General features: G+C 41.8%; 1 protein-coding gene across 5 annotated transcripts in view; it reads right to left on the bottom strand.

The window, feature by feature from the left end:
* Positions 1 to 4320: 4320 nt before the first annotated feature.
* The window catches only part of mecr (mitochondrial trans-2-enoyl-CoA reductase), a 52622-nt gene continuing 31993 nt past the window's right edge, over positions 4321 to 24949 (bottom strand). For 3 of the 5 annotated variants that reach the window (XM_080211474.1, XM_080211475.1, XM_080211472.1), the window contains exons 6-10: positions 21917 to 22019; positions 19814 to 19887; positions 18377 to 18437; positions 16535 to 16607; positions 7335 to 8165 (exon numbers count right to left, since the gene is read on the bottom strand). In XM_080211474.1, the coding sequence (XP_080067600.1) occupies positions 8008 to 8165; positions 16535 to 16607; positions 18377 to 18437; positions 19814 to 19887; positions 21917 to 22019 (469 nt within the window). In that variant the 3' untranslated portion in view covers positions 7335 to 8007. Of the gene's footprint in view, positions 4597 to 7334; positions 8166 to 16534; positions 16608 to 18376; positions 18438 to 19813; positions 19888 to 21916; positions 22020 to 24949 lie in introns of those variants that run through there. The other 2 variants (XM_080211473.1, XM_080211471.1) reach the window with 2 other exon arrangements.

Here is a 24949-nt window from a genome sequence, read left to right as displayed (position 1 = left end):
ACATGATAATATTCAAGGATATGGGACAAGTGCAGGAAAATGGGATTAGTGTGACTTTAGTGGAAGTTACTGTTGATGCAGGCTTGATGGGCCGAAGAGACTTTTCAGCGCTGTTTAATTGTACATAAATACCGTGTCTACCAGAGCAGGTCAAAGGCTAGGAACTCACCTCCTGACACCCTAAAGTCTGTCCACCGTCTACAAGGCACAAGTCAGGAGCGTAGTAGAATACTCTCCACTTGCCCGGATGAGTGGAGTTCCAACACCATTCAGGAAGTTTGACCATCCTGGAAAATGCAACCCTTTATTCCAACCCTTCTGGAAACGCTCAATTCCTCCATCACCATTGAACAGTAGCAGCAGTGTATACCATCTGCAAGATGCAGTGCAGGACCTCAGCAAGGTTCCTTAGGCTACACCTTCCAAACGCACGACTACTACCTTCTAGAAGGACAAGAGCAGCAGATACTTGGGAACACCACCACCTGGAGGTTCCCTCCAGATCACTCACCATCCTGACTAGCAGATATACCCCTGATCCTTCACTGCCAATGAGTCACAATCATGGAACCCCCATCCTAACAACACCTCACGGACTACAGCGGTTCAAGAAGGCAGCTCGCCACCACCTTCTCAAGCGCAACAAGGGATAGCTAATAAATGATGGGGGAGCCAGCAACCCCCAAATCCCATAAATAAATAAAATAATAAGTGGCAAATGGAATTCCACCTTGAGAATTGTGAGGTAGTTCATTTGAGGAGGAGAAACAAGCAACCCCAATAAATGGCAGGGTTCTGAGAAGTGTAGGGGAACAGTGGGAGCTTGGAGTGTATGTCTATAGATCTTTGAATGTAGCTGTAGAGTAGGAAGATATTTGAGATAGTTTCTTTTATTGGTCAATGCCCATACTGTAAAAGTAGGAAGATTATATTAGAACTGTGAAGCACTGTGAAGTTCGACTGCAGCCAGGTTGCTGCATTACAGGAAAGATGTGATCACATTAGAAGAGATTATAGACAAGACTTTCAAGGACGTTGGCAGCAATGGAGAATTTTAGCTGTTAGGGAAGATTGGTGGATAAGTCTCAGTTGTTTTGAACAGAGGAGATTGAGGGGAGATTTAACTGAACTATATAAAATCATGAGGGGTGAAGGAAGATCGGATCTATTTCCATAGAGGTCAATAACCAAAGGGCAGAAATTTACAGTACTCAGTGAAAAGAATAGACTGGAGTTCAGCAGTATTTTGTCACCCAGAAGGTGGTGAAAGTTTGGATCTTATTGCTTGAAAGGCTGGAAGCAGCAAACACCCCAATCAGATACAAAATATTTAGGCAAAGCACCTGAGGCAATATTCTCAAGTCACCTCTGGTTCTTTCAATAATCATCCTCTGTAAGCTATAAAACATATCTAAGTGTTTCAACAGTTCACCACCATCACTCCACGGGACGCAACATTTCTGTATTGTGAATCTTTTCATTTTATGTTTGCAAGACATTTAACTTTTTTTTGCAGAAATTAATAGTTGCCTCCAAGAGTTGTTAAATAGTCCAATGGTTGTGAGATTTTCAAATCAAGAGTTACATGTGAACACAGATAAAAATAAAAATGCCGGCAATAAACAACAGCAGCTGTGAACAGAACGTATACATTCATGTTCGGAGTCTTTTCCAAATACCACTGGAGCATTTTGTCACGTGTTAACAAAGAATCTGCATCTTACGTTAGCCAACTATTCAACAAGTGCTGATGTTCAGATCCATCATGTGAGCTTTATCCCAATTTTTACAATCAGGGTTAAGTTCAAACTGACAATTATTAAGCCGAAATACAAAGAACACAAATGGCACTATAACATCCTGAAAATTACATAGTTAGAAACCAAGCACTTTCATAACAAACCGCACTTACCGGTCCACTTCGAGGCACTTAAGCGCTTGTCACTCGTGTTTTGAGTCAAACTAAATCAACCCAAAAAAGGCAAGCTCTGTTTAAAGTTACCAACTAACTTAGAAGAATGACAGAGTGGAAAAGGTCAGATTGTCCATTCAGCCTATAGACTTTTTTTTAACTGTAGTGGGTACTTTTAACTGTTGATCAACCAGTCTTTGACCTATTCTTCAATACTTTTACCATTAATAAACAATAACGTTCAAGGAAAACTACTAAAAAGACCAGAACATTTAACACACGTAATTTTGCTGCTTATTTATACCCCAGATACTGCTTTCTCGTCTTTCACTGCGATATATATGTATATATATATATAAAGTTCTTGTAATGACTACTAAAGTTTATTTATTAGTCACAAGTAAGGCTTACATTAACAGAGCAATGAAGTTACAGTGAAATTCCCCTAGTCGCCACAGTCTGGTGCCTGTTTGGGACAAATGCACTTAACTGGCACATCTTTCAGACTGTGGGAGGAAACCGGAGTAACCGAGGAAACCCATGCAGACACGAGGAGAACGTGCAAACTCCACACAGCTAGTGACCCAAGCTGGGAATGGAACCCGGGTCCCTGGCGCTGTAAAGCAGCAGCGCTAACCACTGTGCCGCCGTGCTGCCCCCATGCAGGAGTAGGCTGTGCGCATAATTTCCCCCTAAACTATATATATTTAAAGAGTGAATTTGTGGCTCAAATGGGGAACCTTGTCTATCCAAATCGCAATTTCAGAATTCGATTGTATGACCCCCACAGACACTGGGCTGGAGTTTGCACAAAGTTCGCTCCGCTCCAGGGACAGAAAGCGGATCCTGAACGCGCAGCGGCACTCGGGGGAGGGGCATTCTTCCCGCTCCTGCCCTAACCATGGAGCTGGCAACACACCAGCCTCAACCATGGAGCTGGCAACACACCAGCCTCAATAATAATGACAGGAAAGACTTCTAAAAAAAATGAATGCCAGACAGGCGTCAGCAATCCGAGGGGAGAAGCTTCCAGTGTCAGAGCCGCGGGGGTTGGGCATCCGGAAAGGTCCCTCCATCCTGGGAAGCTGCCTCGATATACACGACAATCTCACTGCTTACACATCGAGAGGCAGATTCACGATGGGAAAGTGCTGGCGGGAGCAGAGATAGTTCATTGCTTTCCGCCGGCTGCCACTCCCTCTGTTGGCAATAGTCTGATGTGGAGATGCCGGTGTTGGACTGGGGTAAACACAGAAGTCTCACAACACCAGGTTAAATCCAACAGGTTTGGGCTTTAACCTGGTGTTGTGAGACTTCTTCCTGCGGCAATAGTCTGTGTCAGCGGGAAGATATCTGAATCCCTCCACTACCTCCCAGCTCGTCTCCACTACACAAGTAGTTATTAATGATGGAACTTACTCTGTTGCTGCAAATGGACAGTGAAAAACAAAGGCTGGAAGTCCCAGGCTACTTAGTTGCAGTTTTGAGACTATGTTGCATTATTGGATGTGCTGATTTCGTTAAAGCTTCATCCACACAATAATGGTAATTATTTAACAAAGAAGGGAGTAGGAGTTTTGGAGCAATTTTTATTGGTCGGAAAGGGTTAAATCCGATTCACTTTCCACAGCTGCCAGCTAAATTCTGCTCAGTTTATTTCCCAGTACTTTATTTAATTATTATAACGGGGAATTCTATCCAGAACATCTCTCTCTATAAACATCACCAGATGATCAGGACACCTGATTCTTAATCCTGTTGCTTTTTGTGAGTTTTTTTGTCACAAAAGCTTTATTTCTAAAGCACCCACAGCGGGAGGAAATACTGTCTGGGGAATGTAAGAACAGTAAAAAGTCTGACAACACCAGGTTTTAGTCCAACCTATTTATTTGATAATATAGTCACAAGCTTTCGAGGGACACCCTCTTCGTCAGCTTTCACCTGACGAAGAGGGTGTCCCTCGAAAGCTTGTGAGTATATTATCAAATAAATAGGTTGGACTAAAACCTGGTGTTGTCAGACTTTTTACTGTGTTTACGCCAGTCCAACGCCGGCATACCCACATCATGAATGTAAGAACGCCACGTCAATGCAACTTTTAAAAACACCTGAGTTTTAGGCGTGCTTCTTCTGTTAAGTAATCAAATTCATTTTATATTTTAAATTCTGCACTTGCCATTATAAATAAGAGCTCTCAGCTTTCAGTGCACTTAACTAAATTCAGCTTATAAAACACGACAAAACTCTGATTATGTTAGAAATAGCGCACGATTATAAAAATATTTGATTTGATTTATTACTGTCACGTATTAACATATAGTGAAAAGTATTGTTTCTTGAGTGCTTTTCAAAGCATATAGTTCATAGATAATGATAGCTATGTTCATAACATAGCTAGTTAATTACAAATTAAATGCAGTTACATCTAATTAATAAACGGAAGGAGGAGGAAGGTAATACTGAATAAAAGCACACTCTGCAATCCTGTTTCCCAGAATTGTAATGCGGTTTATGTAAAACAGGCGCAGTGCTCCTTCCTTTCATTCTGACATTACCTTATGGAGGTTGCAATGTCAGTGGATAGTTGATGCTGTCTATATTTGAAGACAATGCGAATTAGTGTTGAACTTATTGATCCTACTAGTTTAATTAGTGGCTTCTCCATGAAGAGGAGTGGTCAGATGCTGTGAGAAAGAAAAACAACAGGAAGAAAGAATCATCCTATCTGTTCTTCAGGATGTTGGGTGAGGGATAGATATTGGCCAGGAATGAATGCTCTCGCTCTTCTCTGAATAATGCCATGGGATTTTAAAAGGTTTAATCCTTCATTAGGGCGGAATTTACCGCACTACCCGCCGAGCGTTTTATGGCAGCGGGAGACAGCCCATCATTGCCGGCGGTGGAATCTTCTGGCCCCCGTCCTTGTCAACGGGTTTTTTTTTAACCATTGAACGTACCCACCTGCTGTCGGCAGGACCAGAAGATCCAGCTGGTATGAACAGCTGGAAAAGTTCCGGCTGATCACTGGCAGTGCAACACTGAAATACAATCTAGATTTTGTGCCTAGGTCACTACACTATCAAGGTAAAAATTCAGCAAGGGGAGTACAGCAAAATATAAGAAAGCATTTGGAACTGGGGTGTCTATATACAGCGCAGGTGGACAGTTCTGCTACTGCTGATGTGGCCCTGGTGTGTTTGCTGATATTCTACAGGGGGAAGGCAAAGAGTGAGAAGTTTTTGTCCATCAACAACACGGAAGAAAAGGATTGACTTCAAAAGAGAAAATGTGCAATATTAGGAGAAAGAGCTGACGTTTCGAGTCCAGATGACCCTTTGTCAGCTGTTTTCTCTTCTTACAGATTATGCCACACCTGCTGAGGTTTTCTAGCATTTTGTTTTGGTTTCAGATTCCAGCATCCGCAGTAATTTGCTTTGAAAAGGATTGTGTTATTGCAGTTAGAGTTTAAGCAACTAGGGAGGAAGTGAAAATGCAGGACTTAATAATAATGTCCTTAGTAATAACGTGGAGATTACTGCGAGTGCTATCCACTAGAATCATAGTATCATAGAATCCTACAATGCAGAAAGAGGCCATTTGGCCCATCGAGTCTGCACCAACTATAATCCCACCCAAGTCCTATCCCCATAGCCCCATGCATTTACCCTAGTTAGACCCCCGAAACCAATTTAGCATAGCCAATCAACCTAACCCGCACATCTTTGGACTGTGGGAGGAAACCGGAGAACACGGAGGAAACTCCACGCAGACACAGGGAGATCATGCAAACTCCACACAGACAGTGACCCAAGCCGGGAATCGAACCTGGGTCCCTGGTGTTGTGAGGCAACAGCGCTGACCACTGTGCCACCCTAAACTACTGAGAGTAGGCACAGGAAGCCATGGCAGGCTGACGTGTGATTAGAGACATGGTGCTGAAGGAAAGGATTCAGATTTCTGGGACATCGGGATCAATTCTGGGACCAGGAGAAACTTGTTTGAGATGATCAGGTTGCACCCGGCCAATCTCCTCATGGGCAGGATAATTCATGCTGGGAGGATTTGAACTCATATAGCACTGGGTAACAAAGGTGTATTAAAAAGTTAAAACAAGGTGCAAAAAGGACTGGGAGACACAATAAGAGTTAGAATTAATATATAATTAGATGGCAATCATAGAAAACACAAAGAGAACAAAGTTAATTTTGGAGTGTGTGTTTAAGTGTGTGTGATGCACAAAATGTGGTTAATAAGCTTGCTGAGCTGAAGGTGCAAGTAGCCACGTGAGAATATGATAATCTTGCAAAAAGAGAAATCTGGCTAAAAAAGGGGAGGAATGAATGTTTAATATTCCTGGGTACGAGGTAAATAATAATGATGGAGAAGGTAAAAATGGAGGGCAAACAGTTTTGATTAGGAAAAATATTACGGTTGTAATGAGAATGTTCCCAAAGGATCAAGCGCTGGAGTGATGGATACAGATTCAATCAGTCTTCAGAAAGGAATAAGATAAATAAGGGAAAAAAAATTGTAGGTATATGGAAGAAAGAATGGTTCTATAATAAAATGAATATAATGCAGACGCTGGAGACCTGAAATAAAAACAAAGGCCGGGATTCTCCCAAAGTAATCCTAACTCTAGCACTCCAGAGTGTTGGGCTGCCAGCTCCCATCAGTGGGGAGCCGTTGTAAATCTTGCCAGAATGAACAACTCTGTGCCAGTGGGGGGAGCGGCTAGCAAGCCTGGAAACTTCACTCCCAGGCCCGTTAATGACATTGAAATCAACTTCATGCCCAGAGCTGATAATTCCAGAAATCTGGGCCTCGGAGACATGCGGAGGCCATGCTGCCCAATGGGGAACCAGGTAGAGCAGTGGAGTGGGCTGGGAGAATCCTCCTCAGACAATGTTGATCGTACCTTTCCTGGGCCTTGAAAGGTATTATCAATGTGGATTGATTCACCTTGCCATGGCAGAGAGGCTTGAGCATCCCATTGACTCCAAGAGTGATGCCGACGGGAGTCTGAACTCCTGGCAGGATCATCCGTGATAGATGGAAGGGAGGAACTAGACAAAGTGCAATCCAAAACAAGTCCTCAATAGCTTATCAGGCGGAACATACTCATGCAACATCAATGGCTACAATGTGGATAAAGGCTTCAATAAGAAGATCTCCAGATGTTGGTGTTCTTTCTTTTGCTACTGGAATTGGACCCACCTTCTCTGAAGTATTGTGCAACAACGATCACACATTAAAAAGAAGTCCCGCACAAGGGGAGGCAATGGCATTATGGTATTGTCCGTGGACTAGTAATCCAGAGACCCAGGACAATGCTCAGGGGACCCAGGTTTAAATCACCATGACAGGTGGTAAAATTTGAATTCAATAAAAAAACTGGAATTAAAAAAGTGTCACGACGATAATTGTCGTAAAAACCCATCTGGTTCACTAATGTTCTTTTGGGAAGGAAATCTGCCGTCTTTACCTGGTCTGGCCCATATGTGACTGCAGATCCACAGCAATGTAGGTGACTCTTAAATACCCTCATGGATGGGCAATAAATGCTGGACCAACCCCCAACACCTCATCCCATGAACAAATAATGAAAAAAGTTGTCTACCTACAGGAAACCAATTAATTATTCTATAACTGAACAAACACCAATTTCAAACTCAAAACCATTCCATCTTTATTTTTGTTTTCAACTTATAGATTTATTTTTGAACACAAGATTTTAAAAAATTGATGGTGGTGGATTTAGTGCATTCTCCTCACACCCTCCCAGTAGCAAAGCTATTCCCCTAGATGTTTGTCACTGAGCTGTTGCCTCATGATAATTCCAAGAAAAGGAAGTGATGCAATTTGTACGTTAGTCACAATGTTTTAACATACCTGTTCACAGAGCTCCAGTTCATTTCAAACAATTAACAAAACACTTCCAGAGGTCTTTATGAAAACAAGATAGAGTGGGCAGGCCTTAATATTTTCACAAACTAGACTGGATAGAGATGCTGGAGAAAAGCTGTCTCTGTCTTTCTGAAGAGAGTATCATGATTTCAAATATTTTTAGTAGACTAATCACAGTTTTGAAAAAGTCACATGATTAAAATCTGCTTGCTGGATATAAATGGTGTTGCAGCTGCTGTGAGAGCAGTTTGATAATCCTGTAATTTAACCTTGCTGCAAACTGGCGCTGTTAGCACCCCTGCTTGAATGAAGTCACACAGCTTGGAAATCATTTCCTGCAACAAGTCTGACAAAATAAAAACAGATTTTAAAATCAAATAGAAGATAGTAGTTTTCTATACTTTGTTGGTTATTACATCAAGAAATAAGGATTGGAAGGCCATTTTTCTCATTACACTGGGAACACTTGGTTACAGCTGTGTTATGTAGAAGAGATGGAAACCCACCACAGTCACAACTCCCTCTGGACTTCTTCAGGAACTGGAACTCATCTTGTGAATATACTATATCCTAAGTTTCCACAGAATGAAGTGTTGATAGCTCTCCAGCCACATTTTATGCCCAATATACGAATGGGACACACTGAAATAGTGATGGACTCTTATCAGAGCAGTGATACGGTGGAAATGAGAAATGAGGTGGAATTTAATGAAAAAAATTAAATCTGCTGAAAGAGGGTGGAAGCAGAGAGTTTCAAACCCATTTTTCTGGCAAGTTTAGAAATTTGATCTTATGGCACTTTTTTAAAAAAAAGAGAAAAAAGAGACAGGACGCGATTGTCACCAGCAGGGAGAGAAGGCAGAGCCTGATTTCACCGGGGAAACCAACTGGTGGGCTCAAGTGGCATCACTACACATGCGCCCAATGTCCCAGTGTACTGGGCGACCACCCGCCAACAGCTATCTCCCCTATTGACATCGCCACACCCCCACAATGGACGTTAGCCTGCACCATTGGCATTGCACCCCTCCGCCGCCACTGACATTGTTCCCCCCCACAGACATTTATCTCCCCCTGCCCCACAGCCACTGACATTGCCCACCACCCCACCCCCACAGATATTGGCCATGGAGTCTAATGTGGATAAGTACGAGGAAATCCATTTTGGTAAGGAAAATAGAAAAGCAATTTATTATTTAAATGGAAAGAAATCTCAGAGTGCTTCAATGTTTGGGGTGTCCTCATGCATGAGTAGCAGAAAACTAGTATGCAGATGCAGTAGGTTATAAGGAAAATGCATGGAATTTTGGCATTTATTGCTAAAGGGATGGAGTATAAAAGTAGGGACTTGATGCTGCAACTGTACAAGGCAATTGTGAGACTGCAACTGGAGTATTGTGACAGTTTTGGTCCCCTTATGCAAGAAGGGATGTTGTTACATTAGAGGTAGTTCAGGGGATGTTCACTAAATTGATTCCAGAAATGAGGGATTTGTCTAATGGAGAGTGATTGAGCAGTTCAAGCCAATACTCTCTGGAAAGTCCAAAAGAAGCGCTGGTTAGCTGCATTGGCCATGTTAAAATTCTCCCTTAGTGTACCCGAACAGGTGCCAAAGTGTGTTGACTCGGGGATTTTTACAGTAACTTCACTGCAGTGTTAATGTAAGTCTACTTATGACACTAATAAATAAACCTAAACTTAAGAGTTTAGAAGAATGAGTGGAGATTTAATTAAGATATACAAGATGATAAAGGGGATTTACAGGTTAGACTTAGAGAAGATGTTTCCTCTTGTGTGGCAATCTAGAATGAGAGGTCATATTTTTATGATAATGGGTCGCAGATTTGAAACAGAGGTGAGGAGAAATTACTTCTCTCAAAGGATCATGAATCTGTGAACTTCACTACCCCAGAGCGCAATGGATGACGGGACATTTAGCAAATCTGACAAGATTTTGAATGAGTAATAGGTTGAAGGATAATGGAGAATGCACAAGAATGTAGAGGTTGCAGCTGAGATGAGATCAGCCATGATTGTTTTGAATGGCAAAGCAGGATCGAGGGATAAATGGCTACTCCTACTCATAGATTTTATGTTATTAGAAGAAAAGACAGATACACAATGAAAAGGACTAGAATTCTCTAAGACACTTAAGCACGTGAATAATTAAACACCAATACAGTTTGTGCAGAAATTACTTCTTGTTCCAAAATATATCTACAATCCCTGAACTTACTAAGACTTCCAAACAAATTACAAATTAAAAAGTCTATCAGTTAAATCCAGTTTATAACTACCACACAATGCACAGATAATGAACAAATCTGGGAAACATCCTTTCTTGTCCAGTGAAGTAAGATAAATTGCCTTTTGTTGCAAAAGATGCAAATGTTGCAAATAAAATGTTAGGATTTTATAGATGATATGTCATCAGGGGTATAAAAGACAGGGGGCACAAACTGGGAGAGCACTTGCCACCTGACACTGTTCCAACTCTGAGACAGAGAGAACTGCTGGCTCTCATAGCTTCATTTATGTCTTAAAAGAAAGCGTAATCTTGATAGTGAAGGTAGCAAAGAAGAAAGTAGACAGAATATTCTGGAAGACACCAAACTTGGTTGTAATTTAGAGAGTGACTAAAAATTCTATTTTTTTGATTAATAAATGGGAATTGTATTTATCTAAACAGCATTCCATTGGAATAGCGTTTTATTCAGTTTGTTAAGTGTTCATTGTTAGTTAAATAAATGAAGTGTTACTTGTTGATTTTACAGCGTCTCAGGCAGTTATTTTGATTTAACCACAAAAAGTTGCTGAAGAGCAGATCGTACTACTTCTCGCACATTTTTAACAGATTATGAGGTGGGGTACTTCTCTTACTTCTCAGAAATGGAGTCAACCTTGCCTGTCATAAAGACTGGGGGTTTGTCCGGGATTTGAACAATCCTAGATCTTTAAATAAACCTTAAGCGAGACGTGGACGATCTGTTAACCAACAACAAGCCGGTTAAATCAAAAGTGGGGAAATGGTTTTTTACATTGCTAAAGAGGTTCTGGGGGTTGAAGATGCTTCCCAAATTTGCCAAGGAAGCTTAGAAAGAAAGAAGAAGGTGACACTTGTAGAATTGGCAAACATGCTAAAATTGGGTTTAACCAGGGATAATAGGAAAGCTGAAATTGTAATGGAGATCACAAGTATTTAAGTATATCAGAGAAACAGTCAAGTGCAATGGAGTCAGAAAAAATTAAATTACAAATGAAGCAATTGGAGTTGGAAAGTGAACTTAAAAGGGTGGAGTTAGAAAAAGAGAGAGAAGAACGAGAGAGGAAGGCCCTAGCAGAAGAAAGGGAAATGAAAGTTTGGGGGCGTTTAAGAGATCCGTGGATAGGTTTATGGACGAAAAGGGATTGGTTTAGGTTAGTGGGTCATTGTTTTGTAACTGGTTGGTGCAACATCGTGGGCCGAAGGGCCTGTTCTGCGCTGTAATGTTCTATGTTCTATAAAGGGAAAGATTGTTTGAGTTGAAAAAGATGAAGTTGGAAGTTGAAGCAAAAAGACTTCAATGACAGAAGCAAAAGTACAAGATGGGAGTGATGGTGAGCAGGATCAGTGTAACCAACCACCTGATAAGGGTATAAATATGTCCAAACATTAACAAAATCTGATGAAAAAGATGCAGAAGCCTTTTTTCATTTCCTTTGAGAAACTGGCTACACAGATGAAATGGCCAGAGGAGATGTGGGTAATGTTAATTCAGGCCAAGTTGGTAGGCAGGGCTACTGAGGTGTTTACAGTGCTGTCAGTGGAGATGTCAGGAAAATATGAAAAAGGCGGCTGTTTTGAGTGCTTACGAATTGGTACCAGAAGCGTATAGACAGTGGTTCGGAAATGTAAGGAAGGACCCAGGTCAGACATATATCAAGTTTGAAAGAATTAAGCACAGCAACTTCGATAGATGAGAGGATTAAAAATAGAAAAGACATGGAGACGTATAAGATGATGAATGGGATGGATAGGATAGAGGTGGAGAGGCTCTTCCCGCTCAGAAAGGACAGTAGGACTAGGGGGCACAGCCTCAAGATAAAGGGGGGGCGGTTTAGAACGGAGTTGAGGAGGAACTTCTTCACTCAAAGGGTGGTGAATCTCTGGAATTCTCTGCCCGTTGAGGTGGTGGAGGCTGCCTCGCTAAATATTTTTAAGATGCGGGTTGATGGGTTTTTGATAAGAGAGGGGATTAAGGGTTATGGGGAGAGGGCGGGAATGTGGAACTGAGTCACAACAGATCAGCCATGATCTTATTGAATGGTGGGGCAGGCTCGAGGGGCCAGATGGCCTACTCCTGCTCCTACTTCTTATGTTCTTATGTTCTTATATGAAGCTATTACAGATATTATTCAGCTGGAGGAGTTTAAAAACTTCACTTCCAGAAGTGATAAGAACTCAAGTTGAGGAACAGAAAGAAGAGCTGTAGAGATGTCAGGTGAATACACATTTATGCATAAATTGAAATCTAGCTTCCGACAGCAATTTCATTCCATGTGGGATAGAAATTGGGAAAGGGGGAGATCCTTCAATGAAAAACCAAAAGTAGATCACACTGGGGACAGTTTACCACATGTGAAAAAAGACATCAAGAGGGTGGGAAAGAGGTGAAAGACCTCAGGTGTTTTCACTGTCATAAGGTGGGATACACAAATGCTTAAGAAAGGCACTGGGAAAAAGGATGTGGTAAAAGAGACTCATCCAATGGGGTGAGTTAAGGCAGTGAAAGTAATCCCGTGAGAAGTTGAGGAGCTGAAGGAGAATGCACAGCCTAATACAGGCTGGATGATAAGATAGTGCCCGATCTTTTCAAAGACTTCACCTGTGCAGGTAAGGCTTACTCAAGTAGAGCAGGGGGTGTAGATAGAGTCATAGAGGTTTACAGCATGGAAACAGGCCCCTCGGCTCAACTTGTCCATGCCGCTCTTTTTTTTGAAACGTCTAAACTAATCCCAACTGCCCGCATTTGGCCCATATCCATCTATACCCATCATACCCATCTAACTATCTAAATGCTTTTTAAAAGATAAAGTTGTACCTGCCTCTACTACTACCTCTGGCAGCTTGTTCCAGACACTCACCACCCTCTGTGTGAAAAAATTGCCCCTCTGGACACTCTTGTATGTCTTCCCTCTATACGTTAAACCTAAGCCCTCTAGTTTTAGACTCCCCTATCTTTGGGAAGATATTGACTATCTACCTTGTTCTATGCCCCTCATTATTTTATAGACCTCTTTAAGGTCACCCCTCGTTCTCTTACGCTCCCGAGAAAAAAGTCCTAGTCTAATCAGCCTTTCCTTATAACTCAATCCATCAAGTCCTGGTATATTCTAGTAAATCTTTTCTGCACTCTTTCTAGTTTAATAATATTCTTTCTATAATAGGGTGACCAGAATTCACAAGTATTCCAAGTGTGGCCTTACCAACGTCTTGTCCCAACTCCTGTATTCAATGTTCTGACCAATGAAATCAAGCGTGCCAAATGCCTTCTTCACCACTCTGTCCACCTGTGACTCCACTTTCAAGGTGCAATGGACATATACCCCTAGATCTCTTTGTTCTATATATTTGTAAGACTAATATTATTTCAGAATTAAAGATTTGAACTGTTCTTTGAGTTTTGAATTAGAAGCAACTTGATCCATATAAGCAAAATGCCTGAGAGAGTATTATCATTTTATATTCGTACTTGGACTTGCAACACAAACAGATGCAGCACAGTGTCAGGCATTATTGCTGCTTGTTTTTATGTTTGGTACTTTCCAGTTCTCTGGCACCACTCCTGAATGAAGCCTGAAAAATTAAGGCTAGCCCCTCTGCAATTTCCACTCTCTCTTCCCTCAGTATCACTGGGTGCATTTCATCCAGTCCTGTTTCCTTATCAACTCTAAGTACATATAGCCTATCCAATACTTCCTCCTTATCGATTGTAAACCCTTAGTATCTGTGTAACTTCCTCGTTCATCATGGCCTTAGCAGTACCTTCTTCCCTGGTAAAGACAGATGCAAAGTATTAACTTAAAACCTCAGCTATTCAGCCACCTCTATCTGTAAATCTCTTTTTTTTGGTGCCTAATTGGCTCCACTCCTCCTTTAACCACCTTTTTCCTATTTATATGCTTACAGAAGATTTGCTTTTCCTTTCATGTTTGCTGTCTGTTTCTTTTCATACTCCCCGTTTGGTCCTCTTATTTGCTTTTCACCTTTCCTATAAACTGAGTCTGGTTCTCAACTGTATTTTCTACCTGACATCTGTCATCCGCACACTTTTTCTTCTTTATTTTAATTTCTATCTCTTTTGTCATCGAGGAAGCTCTGGATTTGTTTGCCCTACCTATCCATTTGAGGGACATTACCTTAACTGTGTCTGATACATTTCTCTTTTGAAGGTGGCCCATTGTTCAGTTACAGTTTTTCCTACCAATCTTTCATTCCAGTCTATCACCCCAGTTCCATTCTTGCCCCATATAAGGCACCTCCCCCTCGTCAATTTTTCTTACTTTGGATTGCCTTATATCTTTTTCTACCATCATCATAAACATTACGATACAATGATTACTGTCTCCTAAATGTTTTTCCACTGACACTTGATCTACCTGGTTCATCTCACTCCTTGTTGAACTGGACACATTCTGTCATTGAAAATTCTCCTGAACACAATCTAGGAATGCTTGGCCTCTCTGCTCTTCACACTACCATTATCCCAATCTACATTCGGTCAGTTAAAACCATTATAATTGCTGTATAATATTTGCATCTCTCTGTATTTTCCCATTTTTTCCTCTTCACCCTTCTCAATACTCGGTGATCTACAGATTATGTTGAGCAATGCAATTACACCTTGTGGATGATGAGGGAGTGTGCGCAGGTGCACATGAAATCACACTATCCAGCTCATATAACAAATGGTGATATAAATAGTGTACAGAGAGATATTGATAGGTTAAGTGAGTGGGCAGAAAATTGGCAAATGGAATTTAATGTGGGAAAATGTAAGATTATTCATTATTCACAATGAAAAGGTGGATTATCATTTGAATGGAGAGGGGTTGCAGGAAGCTGTAGCACAAAGAGACTTGAGGGTCCTTGTTCATAAAGTCCAGAAAGCTAGCATGCAGGTGCAGAAGGTAATAGGGAAGGTAAATGAAATGCAGCATTTAATTTCAAAGGAACTGAATATAAAATAAAGAGGCGTTGCTGCAACTGTACAAGGCACTAGTGAGGCCACACTTAGACTGTCCTCTTATTTAAGGAAAGATATATCATTGGAGATAGTACAAAGGAGGTTTATTAGGATGATCCTGGGTATGGAGGAACTTTCATATGAAGTTTAAACAGGTTGGGTTTGTACTCCTTGAAGTTCAGAAGAATGAAAGCTGATATGATTAATACATAAGATTCTTAGGGGGTTAAAGCAGATTTGGTGGCACAGTGATTAGCACTGCTGTCTCACAGTACCAGGGACAGTCTTGGGTGACTGCCTGTGCAGAGTTTACACGTTGTCCCTGTGTCTGTGTGGGTTTCCTCCGGGTGCACCGGTTTCCTCCCACAGTCCAAAGATGTGCGGGTTAGGCTAATTGGCCATGATGAATTGCCCCTTAATGTCAGGGGAATTGACAGAGTAAGTACGTGGGGTTATGGGGATAGTGCCTGGGTGAGGATGTTGTGAATGCAGGCTTAATGCGTTGAATAGCCTCCTTCTGCATTATAGGGATTCAATGAAACGTTGGGAGGATGTTTCCACTCATGGGACAATGTAGAACCAGACATAATTGCAGAATAGAGGGATGCTCACTTAAGATGGATTTGGAAAAAAATTTATTCTCCCAAAGTATGGCAAATCTTTGGAATTTTTTACCGCAGAAAGCTGTGGAGGTCGGGTCCTTGAACATTTCCAAGGCTGACATTGCAAGGTTTTTAATCAGTAATCAGTAGGGGAATTAAGAGTTATGAAGCTAAGGAAGGAAAGTGAACTCTTGAGCGTTAGACCATGATTGCTTATTAAATGGTGGAGCAGGATTGAAGGGCTAAACGGGCTATTCCTTTTCCTGTTTCTTATGGTTATCACTGTTACAATTCCCTAACAACTTTACTATACAACTAGACACTGGGCAGTAAAACTAAACTCTCATTGTTAAGATACATGATCTACTTACAAAACTTGAGGGATATTTTGTTCAAATCTGAAATTTGCAACAGGCACAAAGACCCAAAGGTCCCAATCTTAATTCCCAATTTACACTGTTGACTCTACAGTGGAATAAAGCATTTGACTCATCTTGATTAGAACAGCAGATGACAGAGCTGCAGCTTATTACTGTTTAGAACTTCAGTCTTACTGCGTTTGTATGATGCTGGCATTACATATGTTTAAAATTAACTGCCGACCTCCATTGCACGAGGATTCCCTGATTGCTCTCAATTCTGCCCAGTAATCAAACCTGTGATCTCTAACTGCCATGCAGAAAACATGAAATTAGCTGGGGATCAGGAAAAAGGAACCTGGTTGTTTTCTTTCCCCATCTCCTTACCATTACAATACACTGGTTGTATTTTTCCTCTTTTAGAATAGCATTCGGGTGCCATGGATCCTTGCAATATTCCATCAGAATTTAAGACACCAACCTGCACAAAATCCTTAATACACATTTCAGCTTCAAAGTTACACTTACCACGTCCATGCTGTCGCTTCCACTGTGTTATCCAGAATCCACGGATCTTAACATTGTTAAAAATAAGTGCACTCTAGGAAAAAAAATAAGAAAAGTTAAAACTTAAATGTCAGGATGCTAACCATAGGAAGTTCTGATCAAACTAAATATGTTCTCTTGTAATGATGATATGGAATGAAGAATTTTGAACTGAGCACAGATGCAATAACTTGTCGGACAATGCAGTGGATTTTTACATTTTCATTCATGGAATGTGGGCATTGGAGGCATGGTCAACATTCATTGCCACTTTCTAATGGCACTAGAGAAAAGCTGATGGTGTTGGCCCAACACAGCGCTGTTAGGGAGGGAATTTCAGGATTATGGGGAAATGATCAAGAGGCAGTGTTATAATTCCAGGTTGACATGATGTATGACTGGGAAGGAAACTTGCAGGTCATGATGTTCTCAAGCTGCCTTTGTTTTCTGCATAGCAGTTAGAAATCACAAGTTGGATACTGGGCAGGATTGAGAACGATCAGGGAATTCTCATGCAATGGAAGTCGGCAGTTAATTTTAAACAAACCAGTAAGACTGAAGTTCTGAAATCTAAATCCTATTTGTGCTGAGTTGAGGTAAGAGTTGGTACATCACTTAGACGCTAGTGTCTCAGCTTGTGTTGGGCAAGAGCCTTGTTTCTACCAGTATCTACTGACCCCTGCTGGTGTGAGTAAGGAGATCGGGTGTAGGGCGCAATCTTAGGACCTTGTCTGCCCTTCGATCAGCATGGCGAGATGGTAAGATAGCATATTAAGCCGAAAATTAGTTTCACGCTGGTTCTGATCTTACCAACCACATTTTCCAGGCGTGAACAGCTTTGTGTCCATAACGGTGAGATGCACATTAGTATACATTTAAATGCGCTTCAATAGCTTTAGCAAGCGTGGCACGCAATCGTTCCATCTCACGTTAACCACCTTGTTCTTCAGATGTCTTGACAGTGAGAATTACAGCTCATAATCACAATCAAAGGGCAGAAATTACAGGCAGTGGACTAGTTCACTTATCTTGGCAGCACCCTATCCCAAGCAGTGACTATTGATGCAGAAGTTAACTGCAGAATAGCGAAGGCAAGTTCTGCTTTGGTAGACTGCGCTCCACTGTATGGGAACGTCGAGGAATCAACCATACATCCAATGAGGGGAAGAACATTTCAGCACTCTTTTTATATGAAACTGTTAAGTATAAATCCTTCCCCAATGCTGCTCAGTCTTTATTGTTCAAAGCAATGCTCTTGACGGTTCAGACATTGTAAAATGTTCTTCCCCTCATTGGATGTATGAAACATACGCTGCCTCAATTAAATTCACTCTGAAACAAATTCAGAGAATGTACCATAGAATCAAAGATCGATATAAGTCAATTACCGGAATGTCTTAATGCAATTTGGTGTCAAATGTTTTATAATATTCCTGTGAAGGACCCTGGAATGTTTCACTACCTTAAAGGCAGGAGATAAATACAAGAAACGTGATTACATTTGATGTTATAATTGGCCTTATTGCACCTTATCAGTTAGTTCAGAGTGGCACTGATGGAGGTCAGGAATCAGGTACTTGTTCTTTTCGCAAGAATGCTGCTTGATCTGAGGAGACTGGTTGGGATGATTTTTGTCTTGTGCTCCTGCAAACAATGGCTGGTACTTTGAGCAAAATCACCAAAAGAAAACCACGTTCGTTGTTTCACTGGTGAACAGAAGTCCTCCTGCATTTGTCAACCAAGTTCCAGCACAGAGACCAGAGGGACTTTATTCCTGATAACAAAAACTAGAAACTTACACTTAAAACAAATAAACTTCCTTACCACTGGAATTGTGACAGGTTGTTTTGCCATTCCACCATATGTTACTAGAGTCCCTCCTTTCCTAGATGAGAAAGACACAAAAGACAGTGCCTCCTGGTAACAAAGGTTATAGAAAAATATCTTTCAAAATCACCTTGTATTTAGAGTGTGGAGAACAATATTATGATTGATTCGTATGGAATTTACAATGTTTTCTGTCATTTATGAAATCCATTAGTACATTTTGTACCTTGCGCTCCACAAAGGTAACTTACATTTGAACAACGTAGAGCAATTCTAAGGGACAAAATTTGCTTCAATGGAGTTTCACAAATATCTGGATCAGTACCATTTGTACTGCCTCTTGCCACATAACCAGACACATCAACATGAGATGTTGAAAATAAAATCCATCAAGTAAATCCATTTGGGATTGGAGTCAAAGAGGGAAGTCTCTGCAGAGATTACAACATAACAAAGAGCTTCAGTCTCTTTGATTGTTTTGACTCATGAACATTATCTAGTATGACAAGATCATAGGCCAGATTTTACAGTTTGTTTCAGTGTACTTCATATTAAGACACAGCTTACTGATTATGGAATCATTTTAAATGCCAACAATTCTATAATGTTCTTGTGGAGCTGAATTCAACTAGGTTTTAGTCCAGAGTTAATTAAGTGTAACAAATGATGCATGCATTTTTTACAGATTCCCATTTACAATTTTATGAATGCGTCTTTTGACTTTCATTGTTTGTTGGGAAAAGGACCTTTGTGCTGACATCAAAACCTGATGTCAAAATTTTTAAGCCTTCTGCAGGCGCTGGCTGTTTGTCCTGCTGCTCCTACCCTGTCCTTGGAGATTCATTATTTCTATAAACACACTATGCCATTAGAGTACCTCTTTCATTGAAAGCCTCCTGCTAGGTAAATTAGATATTAGTCTTCAACACGTGATATAGGTATACTGTTAAATTCAGTTCACCAGTGGTCTGACCAAGTATAGCACTTTTGCTGCAATGTGTGATTAGCGACAGGCAATTGCTCTAACTAGTTTGTGAATCTGCAGCTTGACTGGATTACTAGAGGGGAGACTGGATTATTAGAGAGGAAAGAGTCCTATGTAAAGCAAAATGTGAGCATGAGAAACCACCAGAATGGGGAGGGAAGCTGTAAATTATGACTGTAGTAAGACAACCACAAACAATGAAACAAACAATACAAAGTTAAACTTCAATCAGTGTGGGCCAGTGAATACAAGATTCAATACAAAAAACTGTCAGGGTCACTGCTAGGATCCCATTCACAAATGCATGAGTAACTCTCCCCTTGTGCATTCCTATCAGGCTCATTCAAAAAGTACAGCCTTCAGATGAACCCATAGGTAATCCTTTTTGCTAAAACGCACAGCATTAATTTGATTTGGCAATGCCGTCTTACTGCAGTGCTGTCACTCACTCTAAATGCCGCAGCATCTCTGTAGCACTTTTGCCTCCAACACCATTTAGAGCGAGACGTGGTTTTGGGATTTCCTATTTGTAGGAAAAGCATAAAAAAATTACTTGTAATTTAATCAAGAAATTTTCTATGACAGTTCAACAGTCCAATTTAAATTTGTACATTGTTAATAGAAACATCTTTTTCCTACACACTAGCTGGTTCATGTTTAGATATGCACTTGAGTTCCTCCACACTACGAAAAGATGAAAACAAGAAGGGCAAACACAGTCAAGCGCTACATTAAATATAATTTGGCTTTGTAAATTATAATATTGCCGATCCTTCAAAATAAACTAATTCTATGTATTTTTTATGGCTGAACTCATCCACAAATATCAAAATCAGTTTGTTACAAATTGCTCTGATCAATGAAAATAACACCCCTTTTACAAGATAAAGGCCAAATACTGCAGATGCTGAAGCCTGAAATAAAAACAAAAAATGTTGTAAAATCTCAGCAGGTCTGACAGCATCCATGGCGGGAGAACAGAACCAACGTTTCAAGCTCTGATGGAGGGTCATCCATTCTCGAAATGTTAGCTCTATTCTCTCTCTCCACAGATGCTGTCAGACCTGCTGAGATGTTCCAGTATTTTCTGTTTTTGATTCTTTTGAAAAGGTTTAATGTGCTAAACGACAGGCACCTCTCCAGCAAATGGGACGTGTACTGAAATTGCTATCTACTACAAGGAAATTTAGACAAAAGTAGCGAACAAGAGTAGCCCTTCTCAGCCTCTGAGGGTACAAGTTCCTTCTTACATTCATATGCCAGTAATATTTGTCTAACCAGCTGGCAAACATCATTTATCCCTCACCACTCTCAGCTGTGCTCACTCTCCAAGTCAGGATTAGAGTTGAATCCTTAACTGTCAGGAGTTGAATGTTGGGTGCCAGGCATTTGCTAGTGCCTGACAGCAACAACCACCCAACTGCACAGGGGGCACCAGGGTTCCTCAAGGTTCACATGGGTGTCCATGTGCCACAACACATGATGGACCTCACTGCTACTGATATGAAGGGCCTGGGTTGGCAATGTCAGCGAGCCCCTTATCGAGGCAGGAGAGAAGTGATGAGGCACTGTGTGGAAACTGTGCTAGTTTTCAGGTTCTGCTCATGTCTGACTCCAATTTGTTTGCTGACTGCACACTGACTCCCAGACTCAGGTCTGAGTGAGGGGCAAGGACATATTTCTTTGTCCCGCTGCTCCAAAGGTGGAAAAAGGGCAAGACCAAGGGTTCAGTGAAAGATGAAACAGTCATTCCAGGATGTCTGTGGGTGTCATGGGGTTGAACTATTGGGATTGGATGGGGAGGTAAACCCCATGGGGGATACGGGTCAAACTCAGAGATGTTGCAGCTTTGAGGTGTGCAATTCTTTAATGTGATGAATTGTTACTGTACTACATTATCTACTCCCTGACTAATGGTGTCTGATTTCACCTGTGCCCTTAAAACCTTGTAATCTAATGAGGCCTACTGCTACATCTCGCTGTCGCCCCAGAATGCAGGTCAGAAGTGGATCCTGCACATGCTGTCTTCTGTCACCTGTAACCCAGGTGCCCACTTTGGGGTGTCACTGGTGTTGCCATGTCACCACGTTGTGCCCACTGCCCCTGAAATGCGCCTGTGTGAGGGGGGGAATTCAAAAAGGCTGCAGGCTGCCAGAGTCTCCTTGGTGGAAGACCACAGGGTGGGCCCCAGTGCTTCCTCCTCCCTCAGGTGCTTATGAGTCCTGGGTTATTCCATGGGTTGGAGGAGCAGCTGGAGTGAGCTCTAGAAACCTCCACATCACATGGCATTGCTAATATTGGAGGCCTGCCATTGTCTGCACTATGGTGTTGAAGCCCTCAACAATTGCCCTCTGCATCTGGACCATGCTCCTCCCTGGGCCATGCTTTTGAGGCCCTCAGCCATGGTCCTCAGACATTGCTCCATGCCTTGAGCTATCAGGAATAATTGCTCAGACAAAACCATTGTCAAAACCTTTTGACATTATCCAAACATACAACCATTGATTGGTTAGTAACAAAGAAATAAAAATTGAAATGTCTCCAAAAACTACCTTAAATAATTCCTTCATCTCTGGTTTCCTGAGCTCCTCCTCTGTGATTACATAGTCTGCTCCCATTGACATTAGGCTGTCTGTCAACTGCTGCAAGTCTGGTCTGGAAAGAAACAGCAAGAAATGAAAAAAGACTAAGAATTTACATCAGTAAAACTTTCAATTTTGTAATGCTTTTTGTAGGGATTAGCAAAATTAAACTTTTCAAATTAAATCTTGTTTCTAAATACTATTGCCCTAAGAAATGAAAACTCAATATGAGGACCGTGCATGTGATAAAGATCCAATAAAATGATTGGTAGCTTTAAACATAACACTCGTTCACAAATAGTGTATATTGAAAAATACACTAATGACATACACACTTTTAATATCCCTTCCTTGATTTAAATTCAAAGGCCCTATAGTGCTGAGGGCTGTAGGGGTCAGTCGGGGGTCGGGGGGGGGGTGTGTGTCAGCGGTCGAAGGATCAGGGAATGGGTGTGTGAGTCATGAGTGGCAGGGAAGTACTGGTGTGTAGTGGGAGATGAAATCGGAAAGGAGTCAGTGAATAGAAGGGAAGTGAGGGGGGTGTGTTGAGGAGTGGGGGATGAGTTGGGGAGAGTTGGTGAGTGTTCTGGCAGGGGGCAGATTGGATTGGCAGGGGGTAATCAGGTAGTATGGACATGAAACAAGAGATTTGGAGAGTGGTCAGGTGGTCGGGATTTGGAGGTAGTCGGGCTGTCACACAGGGATAGTTGGGGAGTGTGGGGATAATTGGGGTGATAGTCGGGGTGGGGATTGTTGGTAATCGGGTGGTAGTCAGGCGAGGTGGGATTGGGGTGGTGCAGTAAAATGGGTACCAAGAAGTTAGAACTGATTTTAATCCTTCTAACATTTTCTGGATAAATATTTTGCTAAGTGAATTCATTTGAAGTTTGACTTTAAATCTGAGTTTCAGAGTGTTCCGGACGCAGGTACCTGCCCAAGTGAAGATGCTGGGGCATTTTCCAGCACATCTTCTGGAATACCTCTGGGGTATGACCCTCAGTGGAAAGAAATACATAGATCATAGTAGTTTATTTTTCTCTGTGCTAAAGTGCCCTTGTCCCTCATCTGCTGATTCCATTCAGTTTCCCTAGAAATCTTCTTTGTTTTAGCATACGGGCAGCATGGTGGCACAGTGGTTAACACTGCCGCCTCAGTGCCAGGGACCTAGGTTTGATTCCCAGCTTAGGTCGCTGTCTGTGTGAAATTTGCACGTTCTTCTTGTGCCTGGGTTTCCTCCAGGTGCTCCAGTTTCCTCTCAGTCCGAAAGACGTGCTGGTTAGGTGTACTGGCCACGCTAAATTCTCCCTCAAAGGTACCTGAACAGGCAATGGAGTATGGCAAATAGAGGATTTTTACAGTAACTTCATTGCAGTATTAATGTAAACTTACTAATAAATACTGATAAATAAACTTAAAACAATATTTGGCAAGATATTTTCAATATCATTTCTCTTGCAGTTGTAGTGATTCAGCCAAGTGCCACTTTCCCATCACCAACACCTTTTATTGTGCACCAGAGGAAAGGACCGTGTCTGTGGCTTACAGAAAGGTAGGCTTCACCTCAGGATCTACAACAACGGTCCAGGTGGGGTAACAGGTTTAAAAACCCCTGCTGACCACTTCCCATTGGGTGAGCCTCCACTCACTCAATGAGGCAGCTCATGTGTAATGACTCTGAATTTTTTGGAGATCTTGCCAGTGTCACCAAGATAGAATAAAGCCTGAACCCAAAAAGATCCTGCCTTATCCACAATAAGGCAGCTTGTATTCCACGATGCCCACAGGGAGATCTATTGAAGATTCCCCCCTGGCCTCCATGGCCATCAAAACATCCCTCCCCCATTAGGTTTGTGTCTCTCCCATCACCCCCACTGCCAAGATATCCTTTCCTTTGCTTGATGCCTGTTGGAGGTCCATCGAAGGCGGGCTGGGTCAGGCAGTGCAGCCTTATCTTCCAGAAGCAGTATCGCAGAGTTACTGATGTGCATTCCTCCTCAATTCCGCTTCAGCCTCAAGGCCCACTTCTTCAACCTTCATCGTCCTTGAAATCCATCATATAGCATCACGTGCCTTATTGTGGATGAGGCTGGATCTTTTTGGGTTCAGCTTTAATTTACCTTGCTGACACTGGCAAGGTCTCCAAAAAATCCAGAGGCATTACAACATCCTCTTCCAATGATGGTAGAGGAGCCAGATTTGTGGGTAATGGAAGGCAACTCAGTGCATCAACATTAACTATCTGGGTTCCAGTATTCCAGAAGATTTCATAGGGCATCAATAACAAGGTCCAGTATTGTATCCAAATGGAGGTGATGAGAGGAACTGCCATGTCCTCTTTCAAGAGGCCCAATGTGAATTTATGATCAGAAACTATAAAAAAAACCTACAACCATATACATATTAATAGAACTTCTTTGCACCAAGTATGATCGCCAACCCTAATTAATTCCCCTAACCTACACATTTTGAGATACTAAGTAGCGATTTAACATGGTCAGTGCACCTCATCTGCACTCCTTTGGACTATGGGAGGAAATCGGAGCATCCGGAGGAAACCCACACAGACATGGGGAGAATGTGCAAACTCCACACAGACAGTAACCCAAGGCTGGAATCGAACCCAGGTCCCTGGCGCTGTGAGGCAGCAGTGCTAACCACTGTGCCATTATGCCACCCCAGTCCCAGGGATGATTTTAATTCTGAGGTGTTCATTGGGGTTACTGCTTTCTTGATAGTTTTCACTTTATCCTCTATTGGATGTAACCCATTGGAATCTACTTGGTAGCTTAAATAGATACTTTGGCCGCTTGGAAAACACATTTCTCCCTCTTCAAGCATCTTTTAAGTTGACTAGGTGTTCCTGGTCCCTCAACTGTACCTTGGTTGAGACAAAGCCTTGAAGAGGCGCTAGCAGCCCCGTGCATTTCCTCAGAGTGATGTTCACTGGCTTCAGGGGCAGATGACTCAACGTTTCCTTATATATTGATTCTGGGATCAATGACA

This window comes from Carcharhinus amblyrhynchos, chromosome 24, assembly GCF_965287045.1.
Source record: "Carcharhinus amblyrhynchos chromosome 24, sCarAmb.v2.hapA, whole genome shotgun sequence".
Classification (NCBI taxonomy): Eukaryota; Metazoa; Chordata; class Chondrichthyes; order Carcharhiniformes; family Carcharhinidae; genus Carcharhinus; species Carcharhinus amblyrhynchos.
The sequence above is the reverse complement of the archived record's forward strand: the minus strand, read 5'-3'. Positions and strand labels throughout refer to the sequence as shown.